Below are 16,907 nucleotides of genomic sequence, written 5' to 3'. Positions count from 1 at the left end.
TGAAATTATCCATGTTGGTAGGTAGAACGGAAAAGCAAAATATTTTTCAAAAGGTGAGTGCCGGGGAAGGAAGCAGTGAGGGGAGGCAAGTGGCAATCAGAGGAGTCTGGGAAGGGAAGTGGCAAGTGGGAGGGTTGGGGGAGGTGGCAAGCAAAGCGGTAATTTGCTTTAAAAACACGAACATGCCCAGTAACTGTGCTGAAATGAAAATGGAGACAACATGATTCCGGGAACTTCTCTAATTTACCAACTGCACTAAGACAAAAATGTGCCATTATAATGCAGTTTAAATGGGGGATACCTGTAAATGGAAAAAAAAAACATTGTGAGAGATGTAAAATGGGCTTAGACTCACCATCACTCATGCTTCACCCAGTGATAAAAGTTAAAATTATCCCCAGAAACTTGGGACAACAGCGGTTGAAAGTCATTTCCTGAAGGGGAAGCAATGTGTTCATATATCTAGCATTTGTTGCCCAATATGATTGGTTTGCTGAGGGCCAGGTAAGTGCTACTGACATTCTCCACTTCTAACTAGTAGAATCATAATTTCATGAAACATTGTTCTTCTCTGGGCGTTATCAGGAGGATGGTAGCAATAAACATTTCACTATTCACAATGCTGAGCCCGGTGCCCACCCACTGTGGGCCCAATCCCATGTTTTTCCGTTATCTAAGGATCAACTAATGACTATTCTCCTTGGAATGGAGGTAGACAAGGACTCTTTGGAGTCAAATTAGCTTGAAGGTGGAGCCAACTGATGATGGACAATCAGAAACAAATTTACCATCTATAGCAGAGTCAATAATCTGACACTTGAACAAAGCAGGTCAGCGGTATTCTAGAGGCAGAATTTTACCTAGCCCTGCCAGTGGGTTTGTAGGCAAGGGGGTGGCTGTAAAATTTGTCAGATGGCCTTCCCACCAGGCTCCCACCTGCCCTGACCTCTCCGCAATTTTATGCTGGGACAGGCAAGACCTAGGCCTGCCAGCCTGACCTTGCTCCAACTGAGGCCCTTAAAAGGCCAATTATTGACTACTGATGAGCCATTTTCCACCCAAACTCAATTTTCAGGCTGGCGGGAGGAGTTCAGGGGCAGGGGGGATGCCGGAAAAGTAACCCTGTTCAGTTCTCGGGTGGGATGGGAGTGGGGGGATGCCTCCAACAGCAGCCTCATTTTAACATGACCCCACTACCACCCAGGTCCTCTTTCGACCCCTGACCTCTCCACCAACATGTCTGCCCAACCTTCTGGGCCTCACCTCCCCACCCCACCCTGAGCCCCCCCCAAAACTTACCTAGTCCTGGAATCCTGAGATTTCGGCTTGCAGTCCCAGTCATGTCCACTGCAGCTTCTGGCGCTGCAGGGACTAGCAAGCTGCTGGCCAATCAGATTAGCTGGTAGCTCTCTGAGGTGCGACTTCCTCCTGAGTTAATGGCAAAAGTCCTGCCTCCAGCCAATTAATGCTTATTGGAGAGTTAAATGGTTGAGGGCAGGCAGTATCAGCAGGGACATAAACAATTTCCAGCATCTGCAGTTTTTTGCTTTTATGCTAGTATCAGCCGGGATGTGTTCTCCGCAAACTCCTCAAATGGCAAGAAGGGAAACCCTGCCATGGTAAAAGTCCTGATTTAGGACATTTTTACTGATTGATCCATAAATGAGGCCGGAAAGAAAAGCCAGTTATTAGAAGCTGATATGCTTCCAATTCTGCTCCAGATAATTCTGCAAGGTATTGCCCTAACCTAGCAGGAAGTCTAACAGAGCTCTGTGCTCATAGGCTATGCAATTTTGATTGGTTAAGCTCCAAAAAACCCCATATTCACTCTCAGAATTTCTAAATTGATGCTAATCCCACCTATACTTTCTGGATTTAGATAAATGGGGTTTGCCTAATGCAGAAAGAGTGTGCATTTCATATCAGAAAACATACATTCCATTCTCATTAGCTTGGTTTGGAAGTTCTTATCATGGTAATGTATTTCCGCAATGGTCAGACACTTGGCTGACCAAATAAACTAAAATTAATGCTTGGAAACCTCACGTGCAGCTGGGAAGCCAGACTGATGAAAATTTAGATATCAAGAAGGAAATAAATGTATTCTTTATTCTACAATGCATTCAAACTCCAGTCCACAGCACTTTTAGTAATAATGTTTGGAAGTCTTTTAGCTTAGTACTGCATTTAGCCTTTCATTTTCTGCCAGTAACTGATATCCTTATGAAGTTCACTTATATTGCTAGTTAAACTTTTCTGCAAAACAGAAAACCAAATAAATTTGCTCTGATGGGATAGCAGTGCACTGAACCAGCAGAAACATCCTAAAGCCTTCTGACATTTGTGTTGAAATTGAAGATCCAGATTGTTTTTGAGTAAATAAAATTGTGATTCTCTTAACACCATATTAATATTTTCACTGCTGGAGCATTTTTAATTTGACTAAAAGGCACCCAGATAACATCTGACAAGGAGTCTGCACCCAAAATGCTTGCCCATTCTTTCCTTTTTACACAAATATTTCCAGCATTTTCTCTTTTCATTTTGGGTTATCAAGGAGAAAGATGAACTTTCAGATGGAACAGTATTTAGTGATAGATTAAAGTATAGCTTTGATGTAGATTGTCCAGCAGGAACCATTAAATGGCAATCAAGAGCAGAAACACTAATTGTTTCTTTCTCTTTTTGAGGATTTCAACACTCAAAGTTAATTTTTATAGCCTTGCATCAGTTAACCCAACACATTAGGGATCAAACCTGGAATCTTCTTGGTCTGCATGTTTTGAAGACATGGGTGAAAGAACAACAATTTATATTTATATAGCACTTTTAATGTAACAAAACATCCTAAGAACTTCACAGAGGCATGACAAAACAAAATATGACACTGAGTTACGTGAAGAGATATTTGGGCAGATGACCAAAACCTTGGGCCAAAGTGATAGGTTTTAAGGAGCACCATAAAGAAGGAAAGTGAGGTAGAGCATGAACAGACCCTGGTGGCAGGGACAGTTGTGGAGAGTCTGTAACGCAGGGTGCAATTGTGTCCAAGCTCAACTGTGCTGAATGCAGATGCTGAACCCTAAGGGCTATCGTAGAGAAGGAAAATGTTAAAGGCCCATTAGCAATTTTGTTAGATATGGCTGGATGTGCTGCACACACTCTCCAAATGCATCTCTGTTAAACCTAGAGGCGGACACATTGGAGCCAGGTTGAACTCCCACTTTAAAAATCAATCATACATCTCCATTTCAACCCCCTCATTCTTCGGAGTTAAAATTACCCCCATCATTTCTCTGACTAGTTTATTTGCTTTTAAGTATTTAATTATGTTCAATAGTATTAAACTCTAAATAAATGAGCTTTTGAGTGTAGTGTCTTACTGCCATTGATTGATCTTGGATAACTAAAAGAAGTTAACATATTTGAATCAGGGTCATGCTACTCTGGTTGTATTTAGTGACTCAGCTATTGGATGATTCATTCCTGGGATTATTGTTCTCTGAACAGTAACCACTGTGCCCAAGAATGGACATTCTGAATTTCTAGACCTGTTTCCTTATTTAAAGTCACCCAAATGTTAGACTGATTTTTTTTTATTTCCAAGATGTCCTTTCTTTTAAAAGCAGGTGCCTACTTGGTCCCAATACACTGAACATAGACTGATAGGCTATGAGTTATCTCCATTTAGTAAATATACGGAATGTAATATATTTTGAACAATTAGGAGTCAGAAATCAGTAATGGCACTTTCAGGATATATATATTAATCTAAACAAAACTTGAATCTTGGGGAAAAAACATGATATAGAGAATGGGTGTGAAAGAAAAAGATAAACAGTTTGATTGTGATCTTTCGTCCATGCAGTCACTTCTGAACAATGAATCTCTTTCAAAATGTGAATGTAAGCAATAATCAGAAATTAGCAATTTTGTACATCCACATTCTATTAAAGTGATAAAAGAACATCCACTAATTTCAGTCAGGCATATTTAGCATATTTATCTATTTATGGATAGATTAACCTTATTGTTTTGTGAAGCTAAAACAGGGTAGTTCAGGCTTCAAGGAGATTAATTAAACTGGGTCTAATTAAAATGGTCTCTTTCAAGTCTTTCAAAAATAAATATTAGATGAAGGATTAAGCTTAATTAAAAATAGTCTTTATTTTTTTTAAAGCACTCATATTAAACCATTATATTCCTTGGATAAAACTGTGCCTAACATCTGGATTTTTCATTTGCAGTGGTGACTCTCACATCAAACAGGCGCTTCAGAAAGTAAAGCTGTAAAACACCAGATGAAACAATGACTGCACTCTGGGCAAATGACCACCAATTCACATAGTTATTGCTTGCTTGTACAATGAAGTAATCAGCTCCTTTGTGCATCCTGGCAAAGTTATAAAATCTCCACATATGGAAGACACAGCTTTCCACTTTGATAGTAGTATCCTGTGAGAGAGGAAAAAAAGAGAAATGTTAAGTAAGGCACAAGACATAAGATTTAAAAATGCTAATTGACACAATAACTAGGCAGACGACAGCTGAGACATTGGGTGGAATTTTTTGAAATTAGTTCCTGCCAAGATGATGGGACCATTAGGGGGCCAGGAACCAGCTGAGGCTCTTTAACTGAATCATAGCATAAGCATCCCATGTCCAGGTAATTCAGACAATCTGGGAGGGTTATAGAGTTAATACAGCACAGAAACAAGCCCTTCGACCCAACGTGTCCATGCCAGCCATCAAGCACCTATCTATTCTAATCCCTGGTTGGTAGGATGACACACTGGATTTGTCAAAGGAAGGATTTCAAATTGAAGGTACCCCGGGTGTGTTACAATGACTCAACAGAACTTGAAGGGCAGAATTTTCCCAGAATTGCATGAAGTGTGGTAGCGGGCAGATAAAATGGAGTCCAACCCACCGACGAAAATGGCGGGTTTTCATGCCATATAGTCCCAAACCCACCTCATTATTTATTCACTCCCGCAAAACACACCATTTCTATGGCGACTGGGCTCTCATTTGCCCGCCTGCCATCACACCACTGTTGCATCACTTCGGCTGCCATCTTTAAAAGGCAGCTGTCAGCAAAGGGCTCATCGCCACCAGCTCACCACCACTGCCCAGGAGACATGGCCAGCAAAGGGAAAAAAACTGCAGCTCCCCGCTTCAATGACTGGTCCCTCGAACGACTGCTGGATGCTGTGGAGGCCCGATGGGATGTAGTCTGCCCCCACTCTGGCTGCAGGATGGGCAGTAAAGTCACCAACCTGGCATGGGAGGCAGTGTTGGCGGTGGTCAGCGCCAACACCCTGCAGAGGAGGACAGTCACCCAGTGCCACAAAAGGATGAATGATCTCCTCCGTTCCACCAGGTGAAGTCACTGTTCTCATCACTCCCAACTCATGCACTCATAATCCCATCACACATTCACAGGGCCCTCACTCACTGCCAGTGCAAGGGACATCACCATTCACTTATCACACATGCTATCATTGTCCTCATCCCGTCCATGGGACCACTCACCACCCATACAGGCCAGGCATACTTATCATCTGGCCCGGCAGGCATCCTGATACACTCTCCCCATCTCTATCCATGCAGGACAAACTGGCACACAACAGGAGGGAAAGGTTACAAACAGGTGGAGGGTTACCGGAGATCAAAGTTCTGACAGAATTCAAAAACAGAGCCATCAGCTGGCCGACGATGACAGGGACCGGTCCTGTGTTGGGATTGAGGTCGGCGCTCCTCTACCAAGTGACAATCCAGCAGCGCAACATCCATCAGACAACCCAGGCCGTAAGTGATATGCCCTCTTTCACAGACCACTGCCATGCACTAATTATCTCCCCTTGCTTTCACAGGCACATCTGCCAAACAGCCGGCAGAGTCCATGACCCAGGGCCTCCAATCAAGCCCCAAAGAAACCTCTGAAGAGGAATCTGAAGGCACCCTCCCTGAAGACCCATCACAGCGCTCACCCATGCCCTCCACCAGCGCAAAGACACACATCCCGGTGAGACCTGGCTTTAGAATAGCCTCGGGGTCACAATCTGGTGAGCACATTGCACCTTCAGATCCACAGCAGGCGGAGGCAGGGACTTCCCAGGTCCCCAGCACTCGGAGGACTGCTGGAGGCCAGAACGTTGCTGAGTCCGAGTGAGATGACAAGCCTCTGGACTCGAACATGTCACAGTTGCTGGAGCTGCAAAGGCAAACTCAGGAACATCATGAAGGGATGTCCACTGCACTTCTCAGATTGCAAGATACAATGGAGGAGTCCGGTCCACCTTTAGGCTGAGGTGATAGCTCCAGCATTGCAATGCGTCAAGGTCAACATTGGCAGGATGGCGGCCACCATGGAGACCTTGGTCCAGGATGTCACTCCTGCATTGCTGCGCGGGCTTAACTCCATCACTGATGCCATTGTTGGCCTCCAACAGTATGTACATGAGAGGGGTGCTGGGCAGCTCAATCTCACTCCAACTACCCCTTATGTTTACGGAGTCAGTCAGGGGCCCTCAGGCACCTATAAGGGAGGAGGATCAGCAGGTGCACACTCTGGTGCCATCCACCCAGGTGACTCTGGGAGTGACCAGCCCATCCAAATCCCCTCTTCCTGTGACCTCTACAGCTCCAGCTTCACAGGCCGAAGAGGGTGCCACTGCCATACAGCAGGACCCCGAAAGTCTCGGCCCTCCAGAGGACATCTGCCAAAGTCATCATAGACAGGGTGTCACAGTCAACAGGCTGCCTCCACCTCTGCTGTGGATGTCCGGAGGGCACCAAGATGTAGCAACAGGGTTAGAAAAGTTAGGTAAAAGTAGTAGCACAGCCTGGCCATGGATGTTGATCACTTGTACATACTGTTTACTATTGTCAGTGAACTCCTAAGAATGTCTCCCTGACAGTGGCTCTTTGTTCTGATGAGCATTGTTCTTGTCACTCAGGTATGAAACCTTTCTGCACAAGATAAAAGGCAGCTGTCTCAGCCCAGGGCTTCTTACCTGTGCTCTGTGCCGCCTTCAGACCACAGTGATGGTCCAGCCTCACACTCCCTGGAAACATTACTGATGCCTGCTGCCAGAATGTAATGAGCAGGCACCACAGAGTTCTCTATTTTTCTCTGTGTGCTTTCAGCACCTTTAAGGTGGGGCTGGCCCCCATCACACCAGCATCTGTGACCAGTGATGCCGTGCACCAGCTCCTGAAGGGTTGAGGTGCTGAAGGCCGACACAGTATCAGATGCATCTAAAGTTTCATGGCTGCATCTCTGAGATGGCCCTGATCGTGAAGCGCAAGCGAGCTGTCCTCGGCCAGACAGGAGTCAGACATTCCCAGAGGTTATGTGAAGATCTGTGGAGTGTCCTCACTGTATGTTGTCATCATCCTCCTGCGATCAAGCGATTATTAGGGCCTTCACCGTGTCTACATGACAGGGGCATTCTCACAGAGGCATTTGGCACTGCCACTAGCCAGACTGGAGTCAAACTTTCACAATTGCAAAGACAGAATCCAAGGGGACACTTCACTGCATGTTGTCATCTTCCTCCACAAACCTGGCAGCTATGAGGGCCTCCTGAGCATGCCTGTCTTGTCTAGCCAGTGTAAGAGCCTCATCTCCGTCATTGTCACCACTGAGGACCCCCTCACACTCATCCCCTTCAGCGTCCTCCTCATTGGAGGAGACGTGCAGCTCCTCTCCCCGTTGCAGCATTAGGTTGTAAAGGGCGCAGCAGACGACAAAGATGCATGACACCCTCTGCGGACTGTACTGCAGGGTTCCACCAGACCAGCCCAGGCACCGGAACTGCATCTTCAGCATCCTGATGGTCTGCTGCACCATGTTGCGAGCTGCTGCATGAGCTTCATTATAGCGTTGCTCTGCTGCAGTCTAAGGCCGCCACATGGGTGTCATTAGCCACAGTCTGTGCAAGTAGTTCTCGTCCCCAAGGAGCCAACCCTGTAGCCTCTGTGGACCCTGGAAGACTGCAGGGATCTGCGAGTGACTCAGGATGTAGGCGTTGTGCACATTTCCTGGAAACTGTGCGCATATCTGCAGAATGCTTTCCTGGTGGTCACATACCAGCTGCACATTCAGGAAGCCCTTGCAGTTGATGAAGTCCATCAAGTGTAACGACGGAGACCTGAGCGCCACATGAGTGCAGTCAGTTGCACCCTCCAGCTGTGGGAATCCCAAGATCAGGACAAATCCAATGGTCCTTGCATCCTGGCCCCGTGTGAAATGCACAATGCTTCCCATAGAGTGCTGGCCACCTCTCAGATGGCCAGAGGTGAGTGCGCTGCATGGCTGCCCTGTCAACCTGCGAGATGGGGGTCACTGGTCCAAACAAGGATGCTGAAATTGCAAGGGGCTGTGAGCACCCCTAGCAGTGACTGCTACATGGCCAGCATTGGCAAGGAGATTGTACAACATGTGCAGTCCAACTGCTCCACAGTCCAATAAAGTGGTGGCGGACTCGAAGTCTGTGGTGTTGGGGGGTGGGAGGGCGGGGTGGGGGTATGGTATGGAGCGCTTGGCGGCCCTTTTGTGCCTCCATGTTTCTTGCATGGGCAGGCAGGCTTGGAGTCCAACCCCAATCTATCTCAGTTGCAGAGGAATGGCTGTTTATACAGGTGTCCCACTTCCCTCACTTACCCTGTCCCCCACCTAGGTTGCCTGTGCGCAGGATGCAGCACCATGGCAGCACTTGACCCCCCCCCCACTGACAACGGTCACCTCCAAGGCTGGCCAGCACTTGCCCCCGGACACCCCTGCCCCCTCAGCAGTTACCTCCACGGCCAGGCATCAGTTGCCCCTGTCCCCCGGAGGCCTGTAAACAACGGGCGAGCTGTAGAGAATGCTGCTGCTCACTCACCTCAGTTCCTCCAAAGTGAAGGCCGCCAAGTGCTGTTGTGAAACACATCAGTGTGCTTTCCCGCCAACGTGGATGGATGATACGGCAGGTTCCAAGAGCCTGGCGGGATGGCATTTTTAATTATAGGCTGATGTATTACAGTTAGCTCCCTGCTGACCGATGGCAGGAAATGCGGCCCACCGTTGGCAGGCTAAGCCGACAATTGCAACCGCCTGAAATTTTGAGGATGCAGCAATGACAAGAATGGAGAGGAGACCTGGGAAGGTTGCTCCTTGGGTCTCTCGCTCTTATCTGGAGGTCCTATTGCAGGACCCGAGGAGCTGCTTGAAGTGATCTTTCCTAAGGACAGGTTGAAGAGTACAACGTCCAACCATGCAAGAGTGGATGGAAGTGGCCAAATAAATCAGTAGCAAAAGTGTGGTCTCTTCTATCTGTAGACAGTGCACCAAGAGGATCCAGGACCTCAGGAGGGCAGGAAAGGTGAATGACAGAAAACTTTTAGTTGTCAAGCTCCTCATTCTGACTTCTCCAGCATTTTCTTGCACAGCACTCCTCAGAACAAAGCACCTTGCAGCTGCATTAATTCCTCTCTCTCCAGGCACCTCCTCACATTCCCATTTGAACAGCCAACACATCTTCATACAGTTGCCCCCTCGTACCCTTTCCTCACAGTCACCCTTCACAAATGTTGTCCTTCCCTGCTACCCACACAAGCCAGTGCTAACACTCACAAGTTTCTGTTTTCTCTCTTGTAGAAGAGACCACACAACCTTGGGGAGAGGCAGAGATGCAGGGTGGTGGCTCTCCAGTGACAGGCATCTTGAGAGCCACAAGTAATGTGTGCCCACCTGGCTAACTGGGAAGAAGGCCTTATTCCAGGAGGCTGCAGATGTTAGCAATGACCTGCCGTGAAAATCTGTACCTCTGGAGACAATGTTGCTCAGACATGTCAAGAGAGCTGATCCGCTGCCTGTATACCCTGTGTTGAGGTTCTCACCTCCTTGGAGCTGAATCTCATTTACCATCCCTTTTGCCCCGTGGAGCAGCATGTGACTGAGGAGCAGGCAGTTGGTGTTGCTCCTTCTGCTGTTGGTATTGGTGTTGCTGTTCCTCTTGCCCTTTGTCAGAGGTGCAAGGTAGAACTGCATGAACTGCTCCCATGCTGTGGTGAAGGCTGACAGCAGAGAAGTACACCTGCAGATGAGTGAAGTGTAAGACAGGTGGACTGAGCTTCCAAGAAGTTAGCAATCACCTGTCAAGCAATGAAAGCACTCTCTGAGGAGAGCTGTGAGCACTAGCCTCTCACCTGACGATGGCTGCAACTCTTCAGTGTCACTGATCAAAGGTTTCCCAGTCTGTCAGTTTCACTGAATTAGCACTCCCTGTTGTGCACATGCCTCAGTGACTCTTGTGAGCTGTTGACAGCTTGTGAAATAGGTCCACTGGCTGTTAATGCCAGAATCCTTGGTTAAAACACAACTTAATGAGATAGCTGAATATTTTATTAATTGCCTGACAGCTGCACAGGGATACCCCACTTGTCTTCAAACCCACTAGGATGAAAGTTGGAAGTGGGCAGGATGATGCCAGGCTCCTGACCCAACATATCATTTAGGGAATTTAACTCCCCACACGCACTCAAACCCGCCTCCACTTACCTGGGAAAATTCCCCTATTACCTTAGTATCCCTTTGCCGGGGGATGGCTATGGGCAGAAAAATTAATTACTATAAAGTTGCCTGACTAGAAAGTGTGTCAAATGACAAGGGATTCAGGCTCAGCTATGAAACCCATCACAGCAAATAGTCTATCAATAGTTGGTGCCTTGGCTCACAGATGCAGAATTGCTGTGATAGGACTGCTGGGTTTCCATGCAGAATCAGCATCTTCAGCAGAAGAAGGGAGAAAATTGAATGCTTCTGTTTCCTCTGCAATTTATTGTTGCTATGTATGTGCACATGTGTTATCAATGCTTATCCATCTTTGGTTCTTTTGAGTTTGAAAAAAGATAAATCACACTGGCCATGCACGCATCACTACCTTTTATTTATTCACAAGATCTGGGCATTGGTGGCAAAGGCATCATTTATTACCCATCCCTATTTGTGCTTGAGAAGATGATGATGAGCTGCCTCCTTAAACCGCTACAGCCCATCTGGTGAAGACTCTCCCAGAGTGCTATTAAGTAGTGAGTTCCAGGCTTTGGACCCAACAAAGCTGAAAGGTATGATATGTTGCCAATTCAGACAGGTAGTGATGTTGTCATGTGTCTCCTGTCCAGGTCCTTCCAGATAGTAGAGGTTATAAGTTTCAGAGGTGCTATCAGAGAAGCCTTGGTGAGTTGCTGCAGTGCATCTTGTAGATGGTACACACAGCCACTAGGGTGCAGCAGTGGTGGAGGTTGTCAATGTTTAAAGTTGTAGGTGGAGTGTTGATCAAATGGACTGACTCTAACCTGCTTTTGTAGCCACTGAATTAAAGTAGCTGTTTCATTTCAGTTTCTGGTCAATGGTGACGCCCCAGGATATCGATGGTGGGGGATTCAGTGATGGTAATGCCATTGAATGTCATGGGGAAGTAGTTAGTCTCTCCTGTTGGAGACAGTCATTGCCTGGCACTTGTGTGGTGCAAATGTTACTTGCCACTTAGCAGCCCAAGCTCAAAGGCTGTTCAGGCCTTATTTCATGTGGGCTCAATCTGCTTTATTATCTGAGGAGTTATGAATGAAACTGAACATTGTGTAATCATCAGCAAACATCCCCACTTCTGACCTTACGATGGGAGGGAAGGTAATTGATTAAGCATCTAAAGATGGTTGGGCCTAGAACATTGCCCTGAGGAATTCATGCAGTGACATCCTGGGGCTGAAATGATTGGCATCCAACAGCCACAACCATCTTCCTTTATGACTCCTGCCAATGGAGAGTTTTGATTGTCATTGACTTCAACTTTACAAGGGCTCTTTGATGCCATAAGTAATTAAGTGTTCCCTTGGTGTCAAGTGCAGTCATTCCCACCTTATCTCTGGAAATAAGTTCTTTGTCCATGTTTAGAACAAGGCTATAATGCAGTTTGGAGCTGAGTGGCTCTGGCAGAAGCCAAGCTGAACTACAGTGAGCAGGCTATTGGTGAGGAAGTGCTGCTTGATAGGACCACTGATGACACCTTCCAACACTTTACTAAGAATTGAGAGTGGACTGCTGGGTGGTAATTTACCCATATACCTTGGCACCATGCCTATGGAATAGAATGGTCAGAGTTGCTTTGGCAATGGGTCTAATTAGAAACTCTAAAGTATTGCAATGTTAACTGGATTACAGACCAATAAATTGGTATCTAGTATTATGTTGAAGCTAATCTGACATGTTATAATCACATGCAGACTACCACTTTGGCTAGATTTCAGAGATGTTAGGGGAAATTTTATGGGGCCTGCAAGAGCAGGAAACGTGATAGGCGGAGTGACTTAATTAGACGGAAACTGAAATTTCATTTTCCCAAAGGTGGGTTCAAATTTAGACATTAAGTGTTTGTGACGAGCTGGGCCTCAGGCCGTCCTGTGGCAGGTTCCTACTTGTAATACATTTGCATGTCATGAATACTTATTATATTAAAATGTTTTGTAATTACAGCCCACGTTCAAGATTAAGTCAGTGGCGCATGAGAATCTCATGGCACCCAGTTCACGTTCGTTTAAAGATGAACTGCAACAGTTGCCTTTGTGCAGCTTTGCCTGAGATCAGTGGTTTTCCTTGTTAAACTCTGTGGCACAAGGGAGGGGTGCAGGTGAACGGTAGCTTGCATGAAGGCTCAGGACCGGCAAGGATAAGTGAAGGGTGGGGCGGCGTTTGGGGGCGGGGGGCGGGGGGGCACGTTGGGTGTGTGGAATGGGGTTAGGGGTATACAGGAGTGGAAGTGGGATTTAGGAGAGGATGGAAGATGTGGCCAGGGGCATTGAAGAGTGAAGTGGGAAGGGCCTGGTGTCCTGGGTGTCGTTGTGGGGTGATGGGGACTGTCAGTCAAGGTAGGAAAATGAGGGCTTTAAAGGCAGGGTCAGTAATGTCCGCATGTAGGTTCATCTCAAGCAGAATCCTTGCAGGGCTTTTAGTTCACCTACAATATTTCAATTACCCCCGCTGAGAGTAATCTAAGCTCATACAATGCATAAAAGGGAGGGCCAGTTGAACCTGCAAGTCCAGCCATATCCCACAGAGTGGTGATTATAACACTGTACACTAACATAAACATTCAATAAAGAGTGAATTCAAAAACACAACATAGTTTCTTCCACAATGAAGAAGTCTCTCTCACCCCCTTGTAACCATCAATGAGTACTGACCATGAGGCGCATCAGTAAATTTAGCACTCCAACTAAGCTACTCTCAACAAAAGACGATGATGCACACATGAATAAAGTGAAACCAATGCAATGTGAAACATTTACAATTATAATTTCAATTTTAAAAATATCCATGCCAACTTTGTGCTTTTAGTAAGTTTTATGTTAATGGCAATGTAATTTGGCAGGAAAGTTCTGGCTGTGATGCAGAGCCTCAATATTTGTCCAGGAGGTTCTTTTATATTAGCTGCATTGTCAGCTGATTGGGGGTTTCACCACTGAAAAGCTTCCCCTGCTGCATGATTGCACATGTTTCCCGGGCATGCTGTCGGCACTTTAAATTTTAATTGGAATTATGTGGGAACCGGCAAAAAGCAAGGGAGAGTTAAAATTCCACTCATTGTAAATAGAAACTCTCAATTCAGTGGGTCCAAAGTAGGATTACATGTCTCATTTGAACCACTATGAGCATAAATATGGCATTCATATCCTTTTGAACGATCAGTTTAGCTCAGGAAGCAGTATGCTTAGCTTTAAATCAGGAAGTGGTCAATTTTCAGGAATTGAGCACATAACCAAGTCTTATACCCAACTTGTAGTACTGAGTACTGGTTGGACAGCTGCATAGGAGTAATTTACTGGACTAGTAACCCAGAGGCCTGGACTAATGCTCAAATCCCCATGGCAGCTGGGGAATTTAAATTCAATTAATAAAAAATCTGGAATAAAATGCTGGTAATAATGATCATGAAACTATTGGATTGTTGTATAAACCCATCTGGTTCACTAAAGTCCTTCAGGGAAGGAAATCTGCCATCCTTACCTGGTCTGGCCGACACGTAACTCCAGACCCACAGCAATGTGGTTGACTCTTAACTGCTGTCTGAAATAACTGAGCACTCAGCTCAGTTGATTCAAACCACTGCAGAAAAAAGCAGTGCGGATGTACCTGACTGCAGCAGTTCAAGGAGCACTCGGGGGACGGGCAATAAACGCTGGCCTTGATGGCAACACCCATATCACAACACCAAATATGAAAAAAAGACCACTTTGTTGGAGATAGTAAGCTTGAGATGACATATTAAACCTAAGTTTCTACTATGGATTGTTTAGATACTAAAAGAACTCATGGCACTAATCATAGAAAAGTAGGGAGCTCTTGTGGGTGTTACCATTCTTCTTTCAATCAAACCCACCAAAAATAAATTATCTGAACTTAGTGCTGTCTGTGGGATTTACTGTGTACAAATCAGCTGCCACATTTGCCTACATTTCTCAGTCAGTGTATTGTAGCAGAAATTAAGTTATTGATAATTCCTCTTGACTGAAAGTAGAAGACACTAAGGCAGTAAATGTGCAATAGTGCATTAGCCACCTCATTACACACAGCCCCTAATATTCCATTCCATTGACAACGGTGATACCGAATATCAGGTGCTGCCTAGGTGGCCAATTTGGCATCACCCATTTTGTGCCATTACCACCCCCAAACCCGTGTGATGGATACCTACCCCATTTTTTCTTAACATCTTTCTTAAGCAAGTTTTTGTACTAACAGCAACTTTACAGTACAAATATGTTTTCAGGTTTAAACTGCTTATTTTGTTAGGATATGATAGGCTTCAATCCATTAACTAATTTGATTCAGAAAGTTTTGCTACCATGTTCAAACTAATGACACATTGAACATGTTTAGGAACAGATATAAAAACAAAAAACTGTGGATGCTGGAAATCCAAAACAAAAACAGAATTACCTGGAAAAACTCAGCAGGTCTGGCAGCATCAGCGGAGAAGAAAAGAGTTGACATTTCGAGTCCTCATGACCCTTCCACAGAACTGAGCGAATATAAGGAGAGGGGTGAAATATAAGCTGGTTTAAGGTGTGTGGCGGGGGTGGGGGGGGGGGGGGGGTGGTCAGTGTGGGGGGAGAGAAATTGAGGGGGTGGTGTGGTTGTAGGGACAAGCAAGCAGTGATAGGAGCAGATAATCAAAAGATGTCACAGATAAAAGAACACAGAGGTGTTGAAGGTGGTGATATTATCTAAACGAATGTGCTAATTAAGAATGGATGGTAGGGCACTCAAGGTACAGCTCTAGTGGGGTTGGGGTGGAAAGACTAATGGGGCATAAAATATTTAAAAATAATGGAAACAGGTGGGAAAAGAAAAATCTATATAAATTATTGGAAAAAACAAAAGGAAGGGGGAAGAAACAGAAAGGGGGTGGGGATGGAGGAGGGAGTTCAAGGGTCATGAGGACTCGAAACGTCAACTCTTTTCTTCTCCGCCGATGCTACCAGACCTGCTGAGTTTTTCCAGGTAATTCTGTTTTTGTTCAAGATCTAAAGTTGTTGAATTCAATATTCAATCCGGAAGGCTGTAAAATGCCTAGTGTTTAGGAACAGAATGCTGCTCTATTATCGCCATCTGGTGTTGCTGATGCTGAATGTATGCCAACCATCAGCATCTCACATTGATTGTCAGTGTTTCTTCAACCTGTCATCATTTCAGCAGCCTCAGAAATCAATACTTTGTAACGTTGCCCCAGAACTTTATTGTCTGTATGTGTGAAGACTTTACATGTGTATGCTGACAGCTTATGTGTACATGCAGAATTTCAAATTAATGTGAAGAACACCAACTTGGATGAGATGGGGAAGAATGGCACCAGCTCAAATAGGTTAGAAGGGAGAGGATGCCTCATTCAGTTGAGGTGGGAAAGGGAACAGTATGAACTGGGGGGGAGGGTAAAGGTTAGAGGTAAAAGGAATGTTTCTGTGAAAGTGTGGGGATTTGGGGGAACATAATTGTATAGCCGTTTTGCTAGCTAATCAGCGGCTATTTCCTCTAATCTGGCATCTTTTCCAATGTGGAGGCCTCTGTGAGGCATTTGTGGCATGTGTAAGCGGAGAAGGCTACAATGCAAGTGTTCACAACCAATCAGACAGAAGAATCCTCACTGAGCCACACAGAATCCAAATCAAGATGAATAAAGCAGGAAATATAAATTATATTTAAATGTTGTACAGAATGTGAAATAAATATTGGAAAATACAGAAGGGATTAAAGGAGAGAGATAAAAGAGAAAGACAGAAAAAAAATCCTTATTTCTTTTTAAAAACTCCAACATTAATTTTCTCCTGAGGGATCGAGATTCACATTTGTAAAATTAATTTTTCATAGTGAGAAAGGTGACTTGTCAGTAATTATCACTGCACCATTAAAAATTCTCTTGCTCCTGAATGCACCAGCCCTAAATTTTTTTTAGTCATTTTAAGTGTGGAACAAGTGGACAAGTACAGCAACTTCTTGCTGCTGCTGCAATTTAAATGCCACACTTATCACTGCAATATCACACTCTGCAGAGGAGCAGGGTGTAACTGACAGCAACTTCTGGATTTCTAACTTTATCTGCACATGTGTTGATGACAAAAAGTTGCTCCCTGAGTTTCTGTATTATAATGGTGAATACTTATAGCCTGTGTGTTATTCTCATTGCAAATTCAGGGCCAAGGCTTCTGTGAGCTGGATGCAAGGAAGTGTTGACTTTTTCTAAACTTGGATGTTTGGTGGTTTGGATGTGGCAGAGTGGATGATGAGGTAACTTTTGGAGAAGTGCTAATCTGGCTGGTTTGATGGAAGTCCAGAACCCATGTTGTCTTCCATACATCTAAAC

The 16,907-nt window shown here is 45.2% G+C and overlaps 1 protein-coding gene across 1 annotated transcript in view; it reads right to left on the bottom strand.

The window, feature by feature from the left end:
* Positions 1–4,221: 4,221 nt before the first annotated feature.
* The window catches only part of tmed6 (transmembrane p24 trafficking protein 6), a 34,831-nt gene continuing 22,145 nt past the window's right edge, over positions 4,222–16,907 (bottom strand). The window contains exon 5 of the mRNA XM_041191698.1: positions 4,222–4,455. Within this exon, the coding sequence (XP_041047632.1) occupies positions 4,222–4,455 (234 nt within the window). The remainder of the gene's footprint in view (positions 4,456–16,907) is intronic.

The sequence above is a fragment of the Carcharodon carcharias genome, chromosome 7 (assembly GCF_017639515.1).
Source record: "Carcharodon carcharias isolate sCarCar2 chromosome 7, sCarCar2.pri, whole genome shotgun sequence".
Taxonomy (NCBI): Eukaryota; Metazoa; Chordata; class Chondrichthyes; order Lamniformes; family Lamnidae; genus Carcharodon; species Carcharodon carcharias.
The sequence above is the reverse complement of the archived record's forward strand: the minus strand, read 5'-3'. Positions and strand labels throughout refer to the sequence as shown.